The following is a 22,599-nucleotide window of genomic DNA, read 5'->3' on the forward strand; positions in this document are numbered from 1 at the left end:
GCGCAGGCGCAGAGACGGGGCGGGTGGGGGAGGTGGCGGACGCAGGGGCCGGGTGCTGGCTGACCCAGCAAGTGGCTGCGGCGGGAAGATGGCGGAGCTGCGCGCACTTGTGGCTGTCAAGAGGGTCATCGACTTCGCCGTGAAGGTGACCGGGCCCCCTTCTCCCACTCCCTGAGCCCCGCGGCCTTGCGCTTCCGGGATCACGAACGCACTGTACGGGGATCTTCTCGTAGCCTCTGATCGCTGCCGCTGTCCCCCGAACGTCAAAGTCACACCTGGGGGCAAAGATCAAGGGCTGTTAGGTTCTGATATCCACCCCTTTCAAGGCACGGACCATTTCCTTTTCCTCGCTCTGGACTCAGTTTCCTAGTAACTGTGCAAAGCGAGTTACTTTCTGTATTTCTCACTGACTGTAAGAGCCACAGTCGCTGTTTAACCACACGGGGAAGCTGAGCCACAAGGAGGTCATTCGGCTAGAAGGTGCAGAGCCGAGAATCCTGCCCAGGTCCTCTGAGTCCACACTCAGACTCGGGTTTTGCACACGAGCCAAGCTTTCACCCTCTAGACCCCATTGCCTGCTTGATTACAGTACTCCAAATGTCCTAAGACCCCATCAGGGCACGACTGGACACACGAACTGTCTTTCACCCTCATAGCCACAGGTGGGAGAGGGAGCTCTAGCTAGGAAAGGAGGGAGACATGTTTGTTAGAGAGGAAAGTTCAAAGGGCCAACCTGACTGAGCTGGGGGAGTGACTCACTTAAGGGGTTGGGGTAGGCAGCATCCCTAAGGATCTGGCTTGTCCCCAGAGGGAAACTGGTATGGGCAGAGATGAATCAGACATGGACTCTCAGGCCAGTTTCTCTTAATGCATGACCTAAAATGCTGTCATGTCTGTCCCCCCATCAGACTGGGAGCTCACCTGTGTCCCCAAGCATTGCCTGACACAGGGTCTTAGGGTGGGTGCAGCTGGGCCATTGTTAGTACCCCTGCCTGCTTGGGGCACTTGGGGAGGAGGGTACGTATCAGAACAGCTGGCGTTAAGTAGGTTCTTACCCTGTGCCAGGAGGCATTCTGAGTCCTTTACAGAGATGAACCCATTCAGTCCTAACCTTTTCTATATCCACTGTTATTAATCCCATGGGACAGACAAGGAAACCGAGGCCTGTGAGGTTCTCTTACTTGCCAGATAACCCAGCTAGTAAGTAGCAGACTTAGGAAATCCAGGCAGGTCCTGCTCCAGACTCTGTTGTGCCTCTCTCCACTCAGCAGCCACTTGGCCTGATGATGCCTCAGGCAGCATAGGACAGGGGTGTCACTTCCATCCTGTTTTCAGACATGCTGTTTTGAGGTCCTGGAACCTGACTCCTGATTTCTTCCTACCTCTGCCTGTTCCTCAGTGGGCCCCATTTGGACTCCTATGGACTTATCCCCCTGCCCCAGCACTGGTCTCCCTGGCCTGGGCTATCTAGGTCAGCTGTGTCTCCCTCACCATGCTTGACACAGCTATGGTCGCAGTGGCACCCAGCACAGAGCCTGGCACATGGGTACCTGTGGTGTGTTAGGTAAGAGAACAGAGAGCAAAGTGTGAATGCAGAATTGTATCAGTTTCCCAAGGGTCAGTGCCACTTCCCCTCCCACACTGGCCCAGGGCTCTCTCTTACTTCCTGTCTGGATGGGTCTGATTATGGCCCTTTTGGAAACAAATAAATGATTCAGACACTACTAGCCATCTCATCACGGGGCCAGACCAGGCCTCAAGCCCTAAGCCTCACCTACTGCAGCCCATCTTCAGCCTTCTCTCCCTGCCCCATTGTCTCCTCTCCATCTCCTCTCGGCTCCTGCTGTGCAGGCCTCCTCTTGTCATCTGGCTGCAGTACCAGGCTCCCCTTTTCCCCCAACTCAGCCTTTCCCTCCAGCCCATCTTCTTCTAGCCTTAGGGGCCTTCCTGCATCCAGAGCTGACCCTACTCATGGCCCTCCTGTGGCTCCCCAGCACCCTCAGTATGAAATCTTGGCTGTTCAGCCTGGCATTAGAGACCTTCATGGTCAGGTTCAGCCATCTCTATCCCTTGTGGGACCCTGTGCCTCCTCTCCTGATGCACCAGGCTGCTTCTTGCTGGGGCCTTTGCCAGTGGTCTGCCTTCTCCCTGGGTGCCCTTCTTGCTCCTCCACCACCTTCCACCTGGCCTTGTGTCCCTCTCCTGTCTTGCTCACCTGCATTTTTTCTACCTTCCTTCCTTCCTTCCTGTACTGGGGATTGAACCCAAGAGCATTTAACCACTGAGCCACATCCCCATCCCTTTTTATTTTTTATTTTGCTACAATGTGATGCTAAGTTGCTTAGGGCCTCCCTGAGTTGCTGAGGCTGATTTCGAACTTGCAATCCTGCTGCTTTAGCCTTTCAAGTCGCTGGAATTGTAGGCATGTGCCACCATGCCCTACCTGTCCTGCTTCATTCTGATCCATCGATTATAACAGAAGTTTGTCAACCTCTAGGAAGCCTCCCACCCTACCCCAGGCTACCTTGGTGTGCCTTTGGACACTCCTGAAGCCCCTGGGCATGGTCACTGGCCTTCCTCACACTGGACTGTGATCCTCTGTTTGCCATCATCCCCAGACTGGCAGCTCCCCACGGGGAGGACCAGGTCTGACCCATCTGTTTCCCGCATCCCTCAGTTACCTCATCTCCTTCAAGTCTTTACTCAAAGATCACTTTCTCTGTGGCCTTCCCTGGTCCCCTCAAGATTACAGCCCCAGAGTCTCTGTCCCCCTCTTTGCTGTACCCGCTGCCATACTCTTATCACATTACATTTATTACTTCAGCATTTTGTCCACTCCTCCTGGAAGTTGGAGTCTGTCTGGTGTGTCTGTCTTGGCAGCTACGCTACTTGAATGCTTCAGAGCCTTGACTCCCAGACCAGCTGCTTGGTTCCACTTCCTGCTGCATGGCCTTGAGGAAGTTACTTAGCCACTCTGAACCTCGTGTCCCCCTCTGTACAATGGGGATGATGGTAGTACCTGTTTGGTTGGTGGTAGTGAAGATGGAGTAAGCTCTTAGGACAGCACCTGACACAAAGTTTGTGTTGACTGTCATGGAGTAGGTACTGTCACTATTGGTAGCGCAGGAGTGGAGGTTCATTTAGCCACTTATTCTGTTCAGTGCGCACGCGCGCGCGCGCACACACACACACACACACACACACACACGTGTGTGTGTGTGGGTGGGGGGGGCTCTTAAGAGGCAGTTGGCAACCATTGATGCCCAGCCTTGGCCAGGAATACATTTTCCATGAAGCCATTGGAGGCCTCTTTTAGGGGCCCAGGAGAGGCAAGGCTGGGGCAATTTTGTATTCGTAATTTGGGCTTCATTTTCTATTTATCGACTGATTGTTGTACTGGGGATTGAATCCAGGGGTGCTCTACTACTGAGCTACATCTACAGCCCTTTCTCTGTTTTGAGACAGGGTCTTGCTAAGCTGCTCAGGCTGGCCTTGAACTTGCCATCCTCCTGCCTCAGCCTCCTGCGTTGCTCCAAGACCTTGAACAGTGCTAGGCAGGTGCACTACCCCTGAGCTACATTCCCAGCTGGGCTTCAGGACAGGAACTTGAAGCCCAGGAAGGCTGTTTCCACCTTGGGCCCACCAGCCCCACCCTCTCCCAGTTCTGGGTGAGAATGCACCTTGGCTCCCCACTTTCCTCCACTCCCCATACTTATGCCCCCTGCCTCCTCCTCTGCCGGGGCGCACATACCCCCTCCTCAGGACTCTTCTCCATCGACCCAGGAGCTCCCTTATTGAAGGGTTCAGAGCCCCAGTCCTAGAGCAGCAGTCTGTGGCTGGCCTTGCTCACTGGCCACAGTCCCTACACCCGGCCTTGCTGTGCTGCTTGCTCTGGGTCCCAGGTTGTACCCTTTCCTACCATGCTAGACAGAGAAGGCTAGAGGACAGAAGCAAATGAGTCCTTGCCCTGTGTCCAGGAGGGGCTGTTGAAATCACACCGTCTAAACCCTGTCAGATGTAGTGGCACGAACCCGAAGGCTGGCTGTCTAAGGCCAACTCAGCCTCTTCCAGAGCCACCCCATGCCAAGACAGTCTTGGGGTCAGATCCCTGATCCTGCCACTTTCTTTCTGCATGACCTGGGGCAAGACACATTGCCTCTTTGCCTCAGTTGTCCCCACTGTAAAATGAGTCTGGTAATGGCAGTGACCAACCTCTCAGGATGGCAGGACAGGGATGGGAGTTAATGCATATGAACCCTGGGGGTGTTGCCTGCAAGGATCGAGGATCGTGGCTGTTTTTGTAGAAGTTCAGTCTGTTGCCCCCTTAAGAGCAAACCTAGAAATGTATCGCTGAATCTTTTGCCTCTGGTTCTAAAGCACCATTACTTAAAGCAACACAAGGCCTCGACTCTCCCATCTTTCCATACAGCCCCAGGGCCTTTCAGTTCCCTTTCAAATCCTCGAGTCCAACTACCTCTTCGTCTCCACTTCACAGTGGTCTGAGCCGCTGTCTTCTCTAAAGTCAGTGACTAACAGCTGCCTGTCTCCCACTTTCTCTTGTCACTTTCAACTTCCCCCACCAAGAATCCAGAATGACCTGTGAAAACTCCAGTTGACTCCAGTTGACAGCCTCTTTGCCCTGCCCTGAGGTCCTTAGGCCAAGGCCCAGCGCCTTGCTTCCTCCTGGGCCTGCGCAGTTGTCTCCTGTGGCTGCGATGGCGAGATAGGTGCCACAAAGCCATCCCCTTACAGTTCTGGAGGCCCCAGGTTGAAATCAAGGTGTCCGCAGGGCTGCGTTCCTTCTCGAGGCTCCAGCACAGCCCGTGTCTCTGCCTTCCCAGCTTCTGGAGACCACCTCATCCCTGAGGGAGGCCCCTCCTCCTCCTCCTGCAGAGCCAGCAGTGGGGCATCTTCTGGCCTCTCTATGACTTGGACACTCACTCTCTCAGCGCCCTCTTCCATTTATAAGGACCCCTATGATTACATCCGGGCCCACCCAGGTAACCCAGGCCAATATCCCATCTCAAAACTCAATTTGGTCACACCCATAAAGGGCCTCTTGCATATAAGGTCTCATTCTCAGGTTCCTCAGGACATGGACAACTTTGGAAGGCCATCACTATGCCTGTCACAATGGTCTAGCCCCTGCTGTCCTCTCTAGCCTGATGGCATCCTGCTCCCCACTGGCCACACTAAGTCTCCTTTGACTCCACAAACTCTTCCTGCACCTTCCTACCTCAGGGCCTTGGCACCTGCTCCTGCCACTCCTGGAACCCTTGTCCCTTGCAGTCCACCTGGTCAGTTCATCTTTCAGATCACAGCCTGAGTACCTCTACTCCAATGAGGCCTTCCCTAGTTGGTCCCATCACCCTCCCTCCCCTCCCTGGACGTGGCAACGTCAGGAGATACAACAGGGGCCCAGTACACATGACAGACCTAGTGCTGACCTCAGCCAGATGCTTCAACTTGGAGCCTCAGGTTCCTTGTCTGCACAATGGGACGATGACATCTCCTCCCTCTGTGGGCTGTGGCCAGAATGAACACATCAGGACATGTGCAGTCGCTGAAAGCAGGGCTTGGGCACGGTGCTCCTGCACTGTGGTGGCCAATAATGTCTCTGACTGCTCTCCAGAGGACTGGATGGCTAGGAAATGGCCCTGAGGAGTCCATCCCTAGCCCTGGACTGAGGAGGGCCCGTCCAGATGCTATGCATCACACAACTTGATTTCCTGGAGTGCCCGGTGGGCCCTAAATACCACCTCAGGGGTTCTTGTGCTAGAGCGGCCCCAGGGATATTTGACACACAGAGGAGAGGCCACTTGCAGACAGGTGAAGGTGCTGGCCTTGAAGATGAAGTGAGGCAGCCGTGGGGACCTGGAAGAGCAGGGAGCAGATCCTCCCCTGGGGCCTCCAGAGAGAGTGCCCTGCCTGCCCTCCCGGCCTCCGCCTTGATCTCAGGCTGATGAACTGGTCTTGGACTTCTGGCCTCCAGAACCAGGAGCCCCAGTTCACACTGCAGCCCTGGACACAGCAGTGACCCAGAGTGCCGTGTGGGCCAGCACATGGCACCGTTCAGTGCAGACAGGCCACGTGGAGAGAGGGGTGAGAGGGCCTTGGAGGCCCACCGCCTCACCTGTCAGGCAGAGAGGCCTTCCGCGCTGGGGTTTTCTAGATTGGGTGAAGGATAAAAGGAAGAGGGCTGGTATTTAGTGAGAACGGGGTGTGTCATGGGGTGGGGTGCATAGCAAGGTGGGTAATGCCACAGAACGTGACACTCAGGTGCTCGTGTGAGGGTGTGCAGGTGGGCCTTCTGATACACTTGAGGGTGTGGCAGATTCATCTTTCCCTGTGGCAAAAGCAAACAAAGCTTGAGAAACCCTCTGCCAGACCTGAGGGCCAGAGACCCAGTGGTGATAATCACGTTGGATGTCCCTGGTGCTCAGGATGGTCTGAATGAGAGGCAGTGTCCTCCCTGTAAATTCTTTTTTTTGTGTGGGGGTGGGGATGAGTATTGAGAATTGAACTCAGGCACTCCACCACTGAGACACACCCCAGCCCTATTTTGTATTTTATTTAGAGACAGGGTCTCACTGAGTTGCTTAGCACCTTGCTTTTGCTGAGGCTGGCTTTGAACTCAATCCTCCTACCTCAGCCTCCCAAGTGGCCGGGATTATAGGTGTGTGCCACTGTGCCCAGCTCCCACCTGAAATTCTAACCCTGCCCTGGCCCTGGAGCTGTGTGGGCCACTGTTGTCCCCATCTACCCATGAAAGGGTTGGTCCCAAGGTCCTACCTGACTCCCACTGATCTTGCCCTTCCCCTCCTGCTGGGCAGATTCGGGTGAAGCCGGACAAGTCGGGCGTGGTCACTGATGGTGTGAAGCACTCCATGAACCCCTTCTGTGAGATTGCTGTGGAAGAGGCCGTAAGGCTCAAGGAGAAGAAGCTGGTGAAGGAGGTCATTGCTGTCAGCTGTGGCCCCACACAGTGCCAGGTGTGCAAGGTCGCTGGGGGTGGTCTGGACCCCTGGGTCTGAGGGAGGAGGGTCTTGGGTCCAGGTTTCTCGGTCCATCTCATGACAGAAACCACACGAGCCCCTCCTTCCCTGGCAGGAGACCATCCGCACTGCCCTGGCCATGGGAGCAGACCGAGGCATCCATGTGGAGGTGCCAGCTGTGGAGGCGGAGCGCCTGGGTCCCCTGCAGGTGGCTCGGGTCCTGGCCAAGCTGGCCGAGAAGGAGAAGGTGAACCTGGTGCTGCTGGGCAAGCAGGTAGGTCTCCAGCTCCTCCCACTCCACCTGATCCACTCAGGTGGGGTGTAAGGTGACACTGCTGGTGGTCCGGGAGTTCAGACATTCCAGGTTGAGCAGCTCGGCCTTGGCCATCTCCCTGACAGAGGTTGAGCAGGGGAGGGCAGGTCACTCTGGGTGTCATAAAGATCCCTTGGAGCCCTCTGAAGTGAGGCTGAAGCTCCAGACACTGAGGATTTGGTGCAGGAGTTAGAAGGAGGTCAAGGGGGAGGTGGGGCCAAGGCCCGGGGAGTGGGGGAGGGACAGTGCCTGGTCTGGCCTGGTAACACAGGTGAGGAACCCTGGAAGATCCTGTGACCACTACTCAGGGAGTGTGACAGCCAGGGACATCTGGGGGACACAAGGAGGCAGTCTCAGGAGACAGGTCTGGGCTTGAAACAGAGACTTGGGCCTTTAGTAGGCACTGGGGAGCCACAGGGGCCTGTGAGCAGGAGGGAGTGGGACCAGCTCAGTGCAGAAAGACCAGAGGATGGGCTGCGGTTGGAGGGGACACTGGAGGCCTGGCACTCAGCTGAGGCAGGTGTTCCCTCAGGGCCCCAGGGACACTGCCTTCCTTGGGGTATCATCCTCGTTTATCCCCTTGGAGACCAACCTGGTGGCCTTCCGCAGGGGGGGAGCGGAGGTGGATGTCAGGCTGGGGAGTGAGGGGAGAGGGAATGAGGCGAGGCTGCTGAGAAGGAAGGTCAGAGGCTGGGGTGAAGCAGCAGCGGAGGTGGCAGGGCACAGGAGGCTCAGAGGGGTGGGGTTCCAGGGAAGAAGCGGAGCCAGGCAGATGCAGACCGTCCCTGGGTCCTCCCGGCCCTGCGGAAATCAGTAGAGAACAGACAGCTGACCCCAAAGAGAGGGGCCCAGGAGCAAATGAGTGGGCCGGGGCAGAGGCCACCCGAAAAAAGGCCAGGAAACAGGCCCGTGTGGCTCTGCCCAGGTCTCACATCCGCTCCCTGGCACGTGTTGGCAACCTGCTGTGTTGAAGCCTGTGCGTCTCCTGTGGCTCTGACTCAGTTCCTGGGGCTGGGGCCTCCCGCTGGGGAGATGCCAGATGAACTGGTCAGGGTGCTTTCAATCTGGGCAGCCAAATCACAGCTCACACTGGCCTTAGCCAGATAGCCAGTTCCTTAGCTCGTGTAAGTCACGTGGTGCAGCCTGATCCGGGGTTATGTGTTAGCACCCGGCCCTGCTCCTCTGCCTCTGCTCTGTCTGCATCTCCAGCTCACATCCCACTGACTAAGTGACCCAGCAGAAGGCAGAGAGCCTCTTTCCCAAGCGCTCCACAGAGCTCCCTGGGCTGGCCACATCCCAGCTTGAGTCACAAGCCCGTGCCTGAACCAGTCACAGGGGTCCGGGAATAGATGGTTCTCATTGGCCCAGATCTTGTTCATCCAACTTCCCATGGTGGCTGGCTCAGGGCCTGGCTCACAGAGGCTTCTGCGAGTATTTGTACAGAGGGCAAAGATTTCGCTCTGGGAATGCTGGGGCACACCCGTGTTCCTGGACAAGCGACTGTTTGCTCTGCGCCCATGTGAGGGGACTGTTCTAGAACAGGAGTCAGCACACTATGGCCCACGACATAACCTATTTATTTTGCGAATATGGTTTTGTTAGAACACCCGCACACGTTCATTTATATGTTACCTGTCACTCCTTGTGCAGTGCAAGGGCAGAGCTGAGAGGTCCTGACAGAGACTGTAAGACTCACGGAACCTAAAATGTTTAGAAATATAGAAAAAGTCTGCTGACTCCTGTTCTAGCAGAGGCCTGAATGGACATGAGAAGCTCCACTGATCGTCGTCGTCTCTCTCCCCCCACTAGGCCATCGATGATGACTGTAACCAGACAGGGCAGATAACAGCTGGACTTCTGGACTGGCCGCAGGTGGGGCTGGGTTGGGGAGCACAGCTGGGGGCCTCATCCCGGGGCGTTTCCCTTGCCCTTCCCTCCTCCTGGGACCCGTCTGCTCAGATGGCTGCATGGCTTCCTTCCTCTCTGCCTCTGGATCCCCGCTTGTCCACCCTGCACGAAATCCTCAGGTCCCCTCAGCCCTGCCTCTCTGGTCCCCATCTATGGCAGTGCAAGTCAATTTAGAATCACGCCAAGTAACTCTAAGTCTCCCACAGCCACATTGAAAATGTGAAAAGAAGCCACAAGCCAGGCACAGTGGTGCGCGGCCAGAACCCCACAGCTCAGGAGCTGAGGCAGGAGGACCAAGTTCCCGCCCATCCCGGGCAACTGAGCCAGAGCCTGTCTCACAATAAAAACGAAAAGGACTGAGGATGTGGGATGTGGCTCAGTGGTAAAGCACCTCTGGTTCAATCTCCAGCATCAAAAGAAAAGAAACAGACACGTTACTTTTTCTAATGCTTAATGTAATCCCATCATATATAAAATGCTGTCATTTCAGCACGTGACCAATATGAGAATACTGAGATGTTTTACATTTTTTATTATTTTCTGTACCAAGTCTTCGAAATGCAGGATGTATCTTATGTTTGCACCACATTTCAGTCCAGATGTTGAGTTTCATCAGAAATACTTAATTTGGACTTCTAAAGCAGTTCACGTGCCCACGTGGTGCCAACAGACTGAAGTTTCCCAGTGACTCTGTGAGGCTCAGGGCTTATACAGCTCCGCCCACAGTGACCTGCACACATCTAAAGCGTGCAGTGGACAGGTTTTGACACAAGGACGCACACATCTCCACACTCATGATAATGTATCAAATATCTGTTTTTAAATTTTAATTAATTAATTAAAATTAAAATCTGAAGTTCCATTCTTCAGCTGCACCAGCCACATTTCTTAGGTTTAGTAGCCCCTGGTGGCCAGCAGTGACGAGAGGGAACAGCACAGTTCTTGACCATTCTCCTGTTTAATTTTCTCCGAAGCATTTATCCTCACATGGGCAGCCCCTGAAGTCGCCTTCCTCCCTGGTGCTGGCCATCCTCCCCACTGCCGTACATGTCCCCCAAGGCTGGGGCGATTGGTCGTGTTCACGGTGTGTCCCCAGAGCCTGGCTCACAGGGGCACTGGGTGAGGCTGCTTCTGTGACGCCCAAACTGTCACCTGAAAGATGAATCCAGTGAACGAGTGAAAGGAGGGAGCAGGTCAGCTAAGCAGAGGCGTGTGGGGTGTCGGCCAGCAGGGGAGGAGATGTGGATTCAGGCCCAAGCGGCCTCGGCCACAGGATGGGGTCCCAGAGGGCCGTTTAAGGACCAAGGTGAGCTCACCTTGTTCTGCTTTGGGCCGGTGGAGAAACCTCACAGAGCCCCTGGGGAGCTGGTTGCCAGCTTCAGGAGTTACTCTGTGGGTGACGGGCACCTGTTGTTGAGCTGTGGCATGTGCCTCCCGGACTCTCTGAGACGCGATGGTTTAATACACGTGAACTGGCTGGAGCAGGGCCCAGCACTCACACACGCTCACTGTCATTACTGTGGGGCCTATCCAGCAGGGCCAGGGGAAGTGGGACCCCTCCTGGACTTTTGAGGTCCCTTTCTGTGGCTCCCTCCCCAATTGTGCTGTGCAGGACTCCGTCTTTTGCCACCCTCTTCCCTGACTCTGCTCAGCATGGCATGACGTACCCTGCTGAGGACCGCTCTCTACCCAGCTTGGACTAACCTTGCCTGCTGTCCACACTCTCCCTCCCCAGGGCACATTTGCCTCCCAAGTGACGCTGGAGGGGGACAAGTTGAAAGTGGAGAGGGAGATTGACGGGGGCCTGGAGACCCTACGCCTGAAGCTGCCAGCTGTGGTGACTGCTGACCTACGGCTCAACGAGCCCCGCTACGCCACGTTGCCCAACATCATGGTGAGCACTCAACTCGCGGGTCGCTGAGGGCCTAGGAATGGGCCAGCACACTGCAGGCCCAGTGCCTCTGTCATGGATGGATTGAGGAGGGAAGGGCCCCAGGGATATCCCACCCAGAGGAAGGGATCACCTGGTCATCTGGCAGATAGTGGGTTTTCTGGTCATCTCTGCTAGTGATGAGGTGACTACTGGGCTGTTCTGGCTAATTCTCCCCAATAGAAAGATTCAGTGGGCAACAGAAAAGGTCCTCCTCATCATTCCAGCCAGTGGAAAATGTTCACTGGGCAATCTTGGCCAAACAAAGAGGATCCATGCAGTCATCTCGGTTCATTAGGGAAGGTTCCCTCGGTAATCCTTGCCATCAGGAAGGTATCACATAGGCCATCTTGGCTACCAAGGAAGGGCTCGTGCAGTCTCTCAGCCAACAGGAAGAATTCACTAATCATCTCCAGGACGAGTTCCCTGTGTCATCCCAGCCAACAGAGAACATCCAGGCATCATCCCAGCCAACAGGAAGGGTTCTGTGGGTCATCCCAGCCCAAAGGATTGAACCATTATTGCCAAAAGGATGGGTCTGTGGGTACCTTGCAGCTGGTGCAGGGCTCCCCAGGGTGGCTCCCAGGAACGGTCACCCAGGTGTAGCCCAGGAGAGGGTGTGTGTGTGCCGGCCAGCAGGAAGGGCAGAGGTTCAGCCAATAGGAATGGCTCTGCAGATGTGGCCGCCCTGGGGAGGAGGCTGTGGGAGGCTGGGCAGGGGCTGCGGCAGCCCCTGAGCTGAAACTCCCCATGTGCAGAAAGCCAAGAAGAAGAAGATCGAAGTGATCAAGGCCGGGGACTTGGGCGTGGACCTGACTTCCAAGATCTCTGTGGTCAGCGTGGAGGACCCACCTCAGCGTACAGCCGGTGTCAAGGTGGAGACCACCGAGGACTTGGTGGCCAAGCTGAGGGAGGTGGGGCGGATTTGATCCCTCCCTGAAACTCAGCAATAAAACTATGACCCTCTTAATGCCTGTCTCTGTTGTTACCTCATTCTCTGGAGGTCTGCTCTTTAATTCATTCAACAAATATTTACTTAAATCTCCTGTGTCCCTGGCCCTGTGCAGAGCGATTCTGGAAGCCAGGTGAGTAACATATAGTCCTGCCCTTGAGATGCCTCGGTACTGAAGGGGACAGACGCTGGCAAAGGCAGCTGTAATACAGGGTGATGGGTGCTAGATGTGGAGACACACAGGGCTTGGAACCTAGCTGGGGCACTTGGCCTGGCCTGTGGGGTCAGAGACGCTCCCCAGGGAGCCTCATTCAAGCTGAGTGTTGAAGGACTATCAGTGAGGTCAGTGAGAAGGACTCTGAGCTCAGAGTGTTTGCTGGGCCTCCTGGTACCAGATCCCTATTGAGACTTGGGACACAAGAAGGATTGAGATTGGAGGCTCTGGTTCTGGTCAGTGACACGAAGAGCCCAGGACCTACAGTTGGATTTATTGCTTTCAAATCCTCCCTCTCACCTTTACCTGCTGAGAAGCGTTGGGTGAGTTGCTTCCTGTCTGAGCCTCACTTTCCTTGTCTGGCAGGCCAAAATACAAGGTAACAGCAATGGAGGACTTGGGTTCTGGATCCTGAGACCAGGGTTCAAACCCCGGCTCTGACCAGGGTCTGGCTCCAGGAGGACCTGAGGCAGGCACCACTCCTTGGGCCTGGGTTTCTTCTTTCATTAGATGGAATTAATAATATCTTGTCTTTTTTTTTTTTTTTTTTTTTGCCACATAGCAAACTACCCCAACACTTGGTGGCTTAAGACAACAGACGGATCATCTTGCTTACAGATCTGAAACTCAGTCAGGCTCAGCAGCTCTTGTCTCCATGTAGCATCAGCCAGGGTGGTGTGAACGGGGCCAGAGCATCATTCCAAGATGTCTCACTCCAGGGCCAGCAGGCTGGCTGGGACTCCTGACCCAAGCTGACCGCTGCCTGGGGGCTTCAGCCAAGGCTGTGACCAGGGGCCCTGACCCCTCTCCTTGGGGCTGCTTGAGAGGCCTTATAGCATGGCTGCTGGGTTCCAAGAGGGAGTATTCTGCGGAACAGGAAGTGGAGCTAGCCAGCCTCTAGAAGCAGGAAGTGGCCCCAGTTCACTTTCTCTGGACCTCTTTTCTTTCTTTTCCCTTGGTACTGGGTATTAAACCCAGGGGCTCCACCATTGAGCTACATCCCCAGCCCTTTTTATTTTTTGAGACAGTTTCACTAAGTTGCCAAAGCTGGCCTTGAACCTAAAATCCTCTTGCCTCAGGCTCCTGAATCACTGGGATTACAGGTGTGGGCCACCACACCAGACTCTCCAAATCTTCTGATCTAGCAATGACAGAGCCTGCTGAGACCCAAGGGGAAGGAACATAGACCTCACTCTTAGTGGCAGGAGGGTCAAATTTGCACCATCCTTAAGCTACAAAGCCTACCTCAGGGGTTTTAAAAAGGTAACTTATGTAGCATTTCCAGAACCACACCTGGCACACAGAAAATGCTCAACGTGTATTATTGCCATGATTATTATCAGCATGGTAAAGATTATGCCAGGTCTGGGAGGACTGGGAGCTGAACTGAGGCACTAAGCCCAGTATGGGGTAGCAGGAATGAGCCTTCTGACCATCCTGGGCCCAAGCCCAACTTCCTTTTCTGGCTGTGAAACCTCCTGCAGTTCCCTTGTCCTCTCTGAGCCATAGTTTCCTTCTCTGTAAAGTGAGGATAAAGACTCCCACCCAGCTCAGAGGGCATTTAGAAGGATTCAGCGTGATAGATTCCTGGCACAATGTAAATGGTAATTATCATTATGGTTCTTAATAAGGTAAGACCTGAAGGACAAGTTGCAGTTTAGCCAGATTGAAGGGTGGGGATAGTGAGTGATAGCATGCCAGGTAGAGGAAGTAGCACAGGCAAAGACTGGGGAGTGAGGATGGCATAGGAATGGCGGCAGGTTCAGAGTGGGTGCTGGATCGGTGGGAGTGGCTGGGTCCGCTGAGGAGCTTGGGCTTCTCCAGAGGGTACTGGGGAGCCAGGCAGGGTTGTAAGCAGGGGAGAGCAGCAGCAGTTCTGGGTGTGGCAAGACCCTCAGGTGGACTGGAGGGGACTGGAGCCTGGGGGGTGGGGAAGGGGACAGTTGGAAAAGATAGGCCTTCCTGTGCTGGGGCCTGGGCCCTGAGATTCAGATGGAACCATCCCGGAAGTGGAAAACCAGGGGAGGATGCTGAGTACATGGGGATGCAGGGCTCGTGAGGGCCTGGAAGACACAGAAATCCGGCTCCATGGGTCTCAGGAGAGGTAGGTAGGACTAGGGACTTGAGAGCAACAGGGAACCCTGGGATGATCTGGAGCAGCGGGGAGCAGGGTCAGATGTGGATATCAGAGGCTACAGGCAGGACAGAGGGAGCAGAGGCCAGAAGGCTGGGGAGGAGGAAGTCTGAGCTGAGGGGAGGCCATCGGATGTGAGGCCGCGTTGCCTTCCTCTGGGAAGCCTTCCCGGATTTGCCCGACATGTCTGCTACCTCCTTTTCAGCTGGGACTCTGTTCTCCCCCTCTCCCCTTGTGGGTAGAACAGGCAGGGATAGGGCTGGGTTTCCCCACAGGCAGGGCCAGCCTATGAGGACAACAAGTAGGGTGGGGTGGGCGGCTTAGCCACCAGTTCAGCCAGGGGGACCCTGGCACCTCCTGCTGGGTCTGGCTCCCTTCCCCGCCCAGGAAGCTAAGCTACCAGTCCTGTTGGACTTGTCCAACCCAGGAGGGACAGATGCAGGCCCTGGATCTCTCTCCAGTGTCCTCTCAGGGGTGCGGCCAGCACCATGGACATCCTGCAGGCTCTGCTGCTCTTCCTACTCCTGGGTAAGTTCCTTTCTTGACCCCTTCCCCACCAGCCCCCTTCCTAGCAGCCTCCCCCAAAGCCCACCCCTCCTACCTCTCCTCTGCAGCCCCTCCGTTAAGGATGCTTGCCCTGGGAGCCACTTCTGGACTTCAGCAAACCAACTTTACCTCCGCCTCCTTCTTGGACTCAGCCAGCTCCTCCCTCGGCCTGGGCTCGAAAGTTCCCTCCATCAAACCCCCCAGCCAGAACTTTCCAAAACTCTCTCTGGATTCACAAGCCTCTGCTGAAGTTCCTGATTCCAACTGGCTTCCCAAGGCCCGAAATTCAAATGATGTGTCTGAGTCCCTCTGGTCAAATATTTCTGCCGAGGGTCAACATTTGAGCCCCCATCCCACCTTCTCTAAGATTCCTGGTTCAGAAGTGTTTCCTGCCAAAAGTCCTGTGCCTTCCTTCTCTGTTAAGACCACAACTTCAAACATTTCTGCTCAATTTCCTGACTCCAAAGTGACTGTTGAGGCCCCAGATTCAAAACTCCCCCCTGAGAATCGGGACCTTGAATTCTCTGCCCAGAGACCCCAATCCAAAGTTCCTCTGGAGACCCACTCAGCTTCAAGCTTCCCCCAGCAGGTTGGGGGGCCTCTTGCTGTGCTGGTGGGGACTACCATCCGACTCTCCCTGGCTCCAGCCCCCAGCCCTGTTCCTCCTGCCCCTCTGGTAGTTTGGCGAAGAAGCTCCAAGGTGCTAGCAGCTGGGGGCTTGGGGCCAGGGGCTCCTCTGATCAGCCTGGACCCTGCACACAGAGACCGCCTGAGATTCGACCAGGCCCGAGGGGGGCTGGAACTTGCCTCTGCCCAGCTGGATGATGCCGGGGTCTACACAGCTGAAGTCATCCGGGGTGGGGTCTCTCGGCAGATTCAGGAGTTCACAGTCAATGTGTATGGTAAGTGGGCCCTGGAGTCACAAGTGCAGGCTGCTGAGACATTTGGGCAAGCCATTTCTGTTGTAAGGATGCTTCCTCCCCAAAGGGACAAGGGACCGAGACAGGGGTGCTGAGGAAGCTTGGACCTAGATCAAGACTGGGGCAGGGAGCACCTGAACTCCTGTGTCTGAGGGAGGAGGGCTGGGGCCTGTACTCTGGGTCTGACGGAGCAAGGACTGGGGACCGAACCCCTGGGTCTGAGTGAGGAGCCGCTGGGACTGGACTCCTGGGTTGGAGGGAGGAGACATCATGGGTCAAGGAGAGGAAAGGGAAGGGACGGATAACCAGACTCCTGCGGCTAAAAGGAGGCGGTGGCTGGGGGCGAAGTCCTGGGAATAAGAGAGTGAGTACTGGGGCCTGGCTCCTTGAACGGATCCTAAGGGCATTGCCCCTCTCCAGAGCCCATACCCCAGCTGTCTGTGCAGCCAGAGACCCCAGAGACGGAGGAGGGGGCGGCGGAGCTCCGGCTGCGCTGTGTGGGCTGGAAACCAGGCTGTGGGCAGCTGAGCTGGACCAGAGACGGCCGTGCTCTGAATGCAGCGGATTCTGAGGGAGCAGAGTCGTCCCGGATCCGCGCAGAGGGCGACCAGCTGCTCATCGCTCGCCCTGTGCGCAGCGACCATGGGCGGTACACCTGCCGCGTCCGCAGCCCCTTTGGCCACACCGAGGCTGCGGCCAACGTCAGCGTCTTCTGTGAGTGGGGGCTGCCTTGAGCCGGCTAGGAGTCACTCTGGAATCCCAGGAGAGAACAGGACTAGTGGCCTGGTCTCGGGATTTCTGGAGACGCCCCGGTTGAGCCCAATCCCGACTCCCTCTTCCCCCAGACGGTCCGGATCCGCCGGTCATCACAGCGACTTCCAGTCGAGACGCCGCCCCGGACCTGTATGTCACTGCGGGCAGCAACGTGACCTTGCGCTGCACCGCCGCCTCGCGGCCGCCGGCTGACATTACGTGGAGCCTGGCGGACCCGGCCGAGGCCGCAGTGCCCGCGGGGCCGCGCCTCCTGCTGCCAGCCGTCGGGCCAGGCCACGCGGGCGCCTACGCCTGCCTCGCAGCGAACCCGCGCACTGGCAGCCGGCGCCGCTCGCTGCTCAACCTTACGGTGGCAGGTGAAAGCGGCTGGGGCGCCACAGCTGGGGCGGGGCCAGCTGGGGAGGGGCGGGGCCAGCCAGGAGGAGCTGGGACAGCTGTGGTGGTGTTGGGTGGGGCCCGCGGCGGGGCGGGGGGCGGCGATTGCTGGTAGAAGGGGCGGGAACGCCTAGGAGAAAGGGCGGAACCAGAAGGAGGAGACGGCGGACGGCGCAGAGTGGGATTAGAAAGGGAAGGGAAGGGACCCAGTTGCTTGGGCCAGCAAGTGGTATCAGCCAAGGGAGAGTTACCTGGCCAAGGGGGTGGAGTCACAAGACAAGGAGGCTAGGTCCACCCGGGAGGGCGGAGCTACCTAGGAAAAGGGGAGGCGTCTCGTGGAGTAACCCAGGAGGGGGCGGGGTGACCTGGGAGAGAGTGGAGCTAGAAAGGAAAGGGCTGGGTTACGTGGGGAAAGAATCAGTGTGTGAAGTTGCAGTTTTAGGAAAGGGGGGCGTTCAGGAGTTGCGCGCTTAGCGGGGATTACTGGGAACAGGGAGCTGAGTCAGCCAGAGAAAGGGACAGGATTTGCACCTCTGAGGCGGGGCTAGGTGAAGAAGTGGTGGGGTCCGAGCTTGGAGAGGCAGCCCTGGAGAAGGTGGGGAGACCGACTCCGTCCTTTATCTCTACTCCTCTGCAGATCTGCCCCTCGGGCCCCCAAAGTGCTCGGTAGAAGGGGGTCCTGGGGACCGCAGCCTCCACTTCCGCTGCTCGTGGCCAGGCGGGGTACCTGCAGCCTCCCTGCAGTTCCAAGGTCTCCCCCGCGGCGTGCGCGCGGGTCCGGAGCCCTCCGAGCTCCTGGCGGTGGTTCCCGCCCACCCGCAGCTCAGTGGAGTCCCCGTCGTCTGCCTTGCTCGCCACCTGGTGGCCACGCGCACCTGCACTGTCACCCCGGGTGAGAGAGGCAGGGCTTTGCTGTTTCGAGAGAAGGGAACTTTCCTTTGGTCCTTTGGGACTTGTGGGGTGGGGAGAATCTCCCTCTACTCCAGGAAAGGGCAGAACTTCACTTTCTTTGAACCTAAAGAGGCAACAAGGTTTTTTTTCTGTACTCCAAGGTGGGGAGGGGGCAGGGACAGGGTTTTCCCCCTGGTCTCAGGAACAGGGCAGTCCCTATATTTAGAAAGATACATTAATCTTTTTATTTTTATTTTTTCAAAGTAATGACTAGCTGAGCATAATGGGCTTCCCAGCCCTTGTCCATGTATAACATATGTTCAGTTAAGTGTTTGCTGGGGATATCAGATAATGAATGAATGAGAGAGTGAATGGGCAGTTCCCCCACAGTGCTGGGTTCACCACTATTTGATTTATGGAAGGACACGGGACTTATTATTCCAGTGGAGAATACGGTCTTGCCTTTTTTTCCCTCCCAGTTCTAGGGATTGAACCCTGAATGGTTATACCACTGAGCTACATCCCCAGCCCTTTTTATTTTTTGTTTTGAGACAGGGTCTCTCTAAGTTGCCCAGGCTGGTCTGGAACTTGTGATCCTCTTGCCTCAGCCTCCTGAGTTGCTGGGATTACAGGCGGGCCTCACCACACTAGGCAGGTCTTGACTTTTAACTGGGCTTCTGTCACCTACAGAGGCCCCCAGGGAGGTGCTGCTACATCAGCTGGTGCAAGAGACAAGGTCAGGGCAGGCAGAGGTGGCTCTGGAGGCTTCTGGCTGTCTCCCACCCTCTCGAGCATCCTGGGCCCGGGAAGGAAGGCCCCTGGCTCCAGGAGGCGGGGGTCGCCTGCGAATCAGCCAAGATGGGCAGACGCTTCTCATCAGCAACTTCAGCCTGAATGTGGACCTGGGAAATTACTCCGTGTTCTGCAGTGGGGCGCTGGGTGCTGGGGTCGATCAGATTACCCTTATTGGTGAGCCCCGCCCATTCCAAGAACCTGTCAATTTAAGTCTCCCACCTCCTCCTCTCCCAGACCCGGGAGTATGTCCAGGCCCCCTCTCTCATCCCTGAGGTCCAGCCCCAGCCTCCTCCCTCATACTCAGAGGTCCAGCCCCAGCCTCCTCCCTCATACTCAGAGGTCCAGGCCTAGCCTCCTCCCCCAGACCCAGGGGTCCAGGCCTAGCCTCCTCCCCCAGATCCAGGGTCCAGGCCCAGCCTCCTCCCTCAGACCCAGGGTCCAGGCCCAGCCTCCTCCCTCAGACCCAGGGTCCAGGCCCAGCCTCCTCCCTCAGACCCAGGGGTCCAGGCCCAGCCTCCTCCCTCAGACCCAGGGTCCAGGCCCAGCCTCCTCCCTCAGACCCAGGGTCCAGGCCCAGCCTCCTCTCTCAGACCCAGGGTCCAGCCCCAGCCTCCTCCCTCAGAAGCAGAAGCCTGGGCCCCTAGCTCCTTCCTCTTTCCAGATACAGGAATGTAGCTCTCCATGTAGGGGATTTAGGAGTCCAGTTCCCTTTCCCTCTCCTCTCTAGCTCCCAAGAATCCAGCCACCCCCTCCCCTCATCCCCAGGCCCCTCCATCGCCTCATGGAGGCTGCAGAGAGCCCGGGATGCGGCAGTGCTGACTTGGGATGTGGAGCGTGGGGCCCTGATCAGCAGCTTTGTGATCCAGGCACGGACAGAGGGACCTGAACTGGGCAGAGCCACAGCCTATGAGGACTGGATCTCCCTGCTTATCCTGGGGCCTCAGGAGCGCTCAGCTGTGCTGCCCCTCCCTCCTCGGACTCCCAGGGCCTGGACCTTGCGCATCCTGCCCAGACTGGGGTCCCAGCCAGGGCCTCCATCCCAAAGCCGGGTCTACCAGGCAGGTGAGTTGGGCCGTGGACATCTTCTCCTGGACTTCCTCTTAGAACTCTGGCCAGCCATTCTCAATCTGTTGCAGTGGCTTGTCTTCCCCCTCTGGTAACCTGCTAGGGCACCATAACAATGTACCATGACCTGGCCGACTTATAATGGCAGACGTTGATTCTCTCATGGTTCCCAGGGCCAGAAGTCCAAGATAGGGGTGTCTTCAGAGCCATGTTCCCTCTTTCTGGCTCGCTCTCTCCCTCTTTCCCTCTCTCTCCCTCTCCTTCTCTCCCTCTCCCTCTCCCTCTCTCTCGCCTTCTCTCCTTCCACCCACATTACCCTGTACTGAACCCAGAAGGCTCTTCCCAACCTCTGAGCCTTCTCATTTTCTGTTCTCTCCTCTTGAAACACCCTTTCCCAGGTTTAGCCTGACTAACTTCTTATTGTTCAGATCTCTGCTCAGCTGTTACTTTCTTAGAGACCTTAATCCATCACCCTTGCTAAACATCATCTCCCCTCCCATTGTGTCTATCACAGGGGTTTTTTCCCTTCTTAGTCCAGTCTGTCGTTATGCTAGTTGTTGCTCCTTATTCTGCTGCCCTCCTAGGATGAATCCCCATGGAGTAGGCATCTGGGCTGTCTTGCCCACCAGTGGATCCTCACCACGAGGCCGAATTGCCAGGCCCTGGGTAGTCCGTAATTCAGAAAACGTTAAATGAATTGAGAGCGCTCAGCCCCAAGTTCTGTGTTCTGAGAGGGACAGTGCACGGGATGCTCACAGGAAGGATGAGTTAGGGGTTTGGAAACTTCTCTCCCTTCTGTTTGTCTCTTCCAGGCCCCACCTTGGGCCCCGGTGCCATTGCTGGCATTGTCCTGGGCTCCCTATTAGGTCTGGCACTGCTCGTCGCGCTCCTTCTCCTCTGCATCTACTGCCTGCGGTGCTACCGGGGTGAGTGGGGAACCTGCAGAGGAGGCCGACTGGGAGGGGCTAGAAAAAGGGAGACCTAAGTGAACCAATCAGCGCAGTCCTAGCATGTCCCACCTTCCTACCTCCAGATCAATCAAAGTAAGGTCCCGCCTCTCACCCCAGCTTCTCTTGCTATTGGCTGGGTCTGCATGTTGGGGCAGCCAATCACATGTTCCTATTCCTCTGCCTCCTCTCTCAGCGAAGGCGCCAAAGAAAAAGAAGCATCCTGCAGCCTTGGCTCCTGTGGTCATCTCTCCAGAGGAGAAGATGCAGACTGTGAGCCCAGTACAGACCCCACAGCCACTGCCCCTCCAAGTCCCTCTGAAGGACTCTAACAAAGCCAAGGCCTACCAAGTGAGTGCACCTGTCCCCATTTCCTCCCAGAATGGGGACGGAGCTTGTTTCATACTCAGGGAGATGAGCGTGTCTTAATTCCAGTCTCCAACTTTGTTTGTCGGCTTACAAAGTTGGTAAAACCTTATTTCTTAATAAGAAAAAAAAAAAAATCTGGACAGGATTTCCTGCACAGCTTTTAGGTATCCTAACAGAAGTGTGCATCCTAGTATCTTCTCCAAAGGAGAATGAGGTGAGGCCTCCTTTGATTTTCATAAAAATTGGTCAAACCTTCCATTTTTCTCCCTGAGGCAGTGGAATTTCCGTGTTTCCCATTAAAGTTGGGTTGCTGCTGCATGTCTTAGCCCCTCCAATGGTGGTCAAATATGGGGGGCAGGGGGAGGGACAGCTAGTTTTTGAAAAGTTTGGGCTAGGCTGGGGAAATGATGTGGGTGAGTCATGTCACATCCAGGGTGCCTCCTGAGATCACCCCTACTTTGCTTCTCTTCCAGGCCACCAGCCCCAGTCCAGTCATCTTTCCAGGTGGGGGACCAAGAACTGTTCGGACAGCCACGCAGGTGTGATCAGAGCCAGTGCCCCACTCTTCACGGGGTATTTTGGGGCAAGGATCCAGCAGCAAGTAGGGCCAGCTATGACTGAGGGCTGGGCCCTGAAAGTGGGACTCCCTGTCTCGTCACAGAGAAGACTTACCCTGTGTTTGTAGACCCAGCCCAGGAGGTCCTGCACATCTGGAAAAGTGCAGTTCTCACAACCCCCGGCTCTGGGGCGGACAGGCAGGGCCAGCGTGTTCCTCTGAGCTGGAGGGGAGCCTGTCCAGGTTCCCTGAAGTGGTCTCCTGTCTGCCTCCTCTGGGCCACACCCCCTCCAGCTCCCAGGCTTCATTCTTCTCTTTAGACTCTTTAGATTTTATCTAAACTCCTCAAGGACCTCCAAGGTCTTGTGGTTTGGCCTGTTGGCCTTCATCACCCTCTTCCCAGGACTAACCCTGCTCCCTAGCGTTTCTTTTTCTTTTAAATACCTTTATTTATTTTTATGTGGTGCTGAGGATCGAACCCAGGGCCTTGCAGGTGCTAGGCGAGCACTCTACCGCTGAGCCACAACCCCAGCCCCTCCCTAGCGTTTCTCCCCCTCCAGGCCTTTGTCCCTGGATTCACTCTGTCTGGCCACTTGTCTTCCCCATATCGATCATCAGCTCCCAGGTAGCCGTTACCACAGACCATCTTTCCCCTCACCTCTCTTTGGTCATGGGTTAGGTCCCAGAGCCCCTGAACTTTTCCCTCCTCACATGTAAACACATCATTATGCGTAGCTTAGGTTCCAGCTCTACGATGACAGCGTCACAGAGGCAGAAACCACACATTATCTCAGCACTTATCACAAAGCCTGGCACACAGCAGGCGATCAATAAATTATTTGTTGACTGATAGATGTTTTGGTGCCAGTGAAGGGCTGGGCTCGCTGCTGCTCTCTCCTGCATGTCAGCTATCTC

At 56.1% G+C, this 22,599-nt stretch overlaps 2 protein-coding genes across 3 annotated transcripts; both read left to right on the top strand.

Annotated features, from left to right (window-relative positions):
- The first annotated feature begins 23 nt into the window (after positions 1 to 23).
- Etfb (electron transfer flavoprotein subunit beta) lies at positions 24 to 12,116 on the top strand. The gene is made up of 6 exons (XM_046466126.2): positions 24 to 145; positions 6,834 to 6,992; positions 7,111 to 7,269; positions 9,118 to 9,180; positions 10,952 to 11,110; positions 11,905 to 12,116. Exons 1-6 carry the CDS (start codon positions 89 to 91, stop codon positions 12,073 to 12,075), a joined length of 768 nt encoding a protein of 255 aa, XP_046322082.1. The 5' UTR covers positions 24 to 88; the 3' UTR covers positions 12,076 to 12,116.
- A 2,091-nt stretch (positions 12,117 to 14,207) lies between these two features.
- Positions 14,208 to 22,534, top strand: Vsig10l (V-set and immunoglobulin domain containing 10 like). 2 transcript variants are annotated; one of them, XM_046466127.2, is made up of 10 exons: positions 14,208 to 14,974; positions 15,061 to 15,894; positions 16,333 to 16,626; positions 16,758 to 17,042; positions 17,699 to 17,953; positions 18,643 to 18,921; positions 19,513 to 19,809; positions 20,625 to 20,738; positions 20,956 to 21,110; positions 21,602 to 22,534. In XM_046466127.2, the coding sequence occupies exons 1-10, from the start codon at positions 14,935 to 14,937 to the stop codon at positions 21,671 to 21,673; spliced, it is 2,625 nt and encodes an 874-aa protein (XP_046322083.1). In that variant the 5' UTR covers positions 14,208 to 14,934; the 3' UTR covers positions 21,674 to 22,534. The 2 variants fall into 2 exon arrangements, with proteins under 2 accessions (XP_046322083.1, XP_058441994.1); XM_058586011.1 differs by having other exon boundaries at positions 20,961 to 21,110.
- Positions 22,535 to 22,599: the final 65 nt, after the last annotated feature.

Source organism: Marmota monax, unplaced genomic scaffold (assembly GCF_021218885.2).
Source record: "Marmota monax isolate L192 unplaced genomic scaffold, Marmota_monax_Labrador192_F-V1.1 WCK01_AAM20220418_F8-fsc00160, whole genome shotgun sequence".
Taxonomy (NCBI): Eukaryota; Metazoa; Chordata; class Mammalia; order Rodentia; family Sciuridae; genus Marmota; species Marmota monax.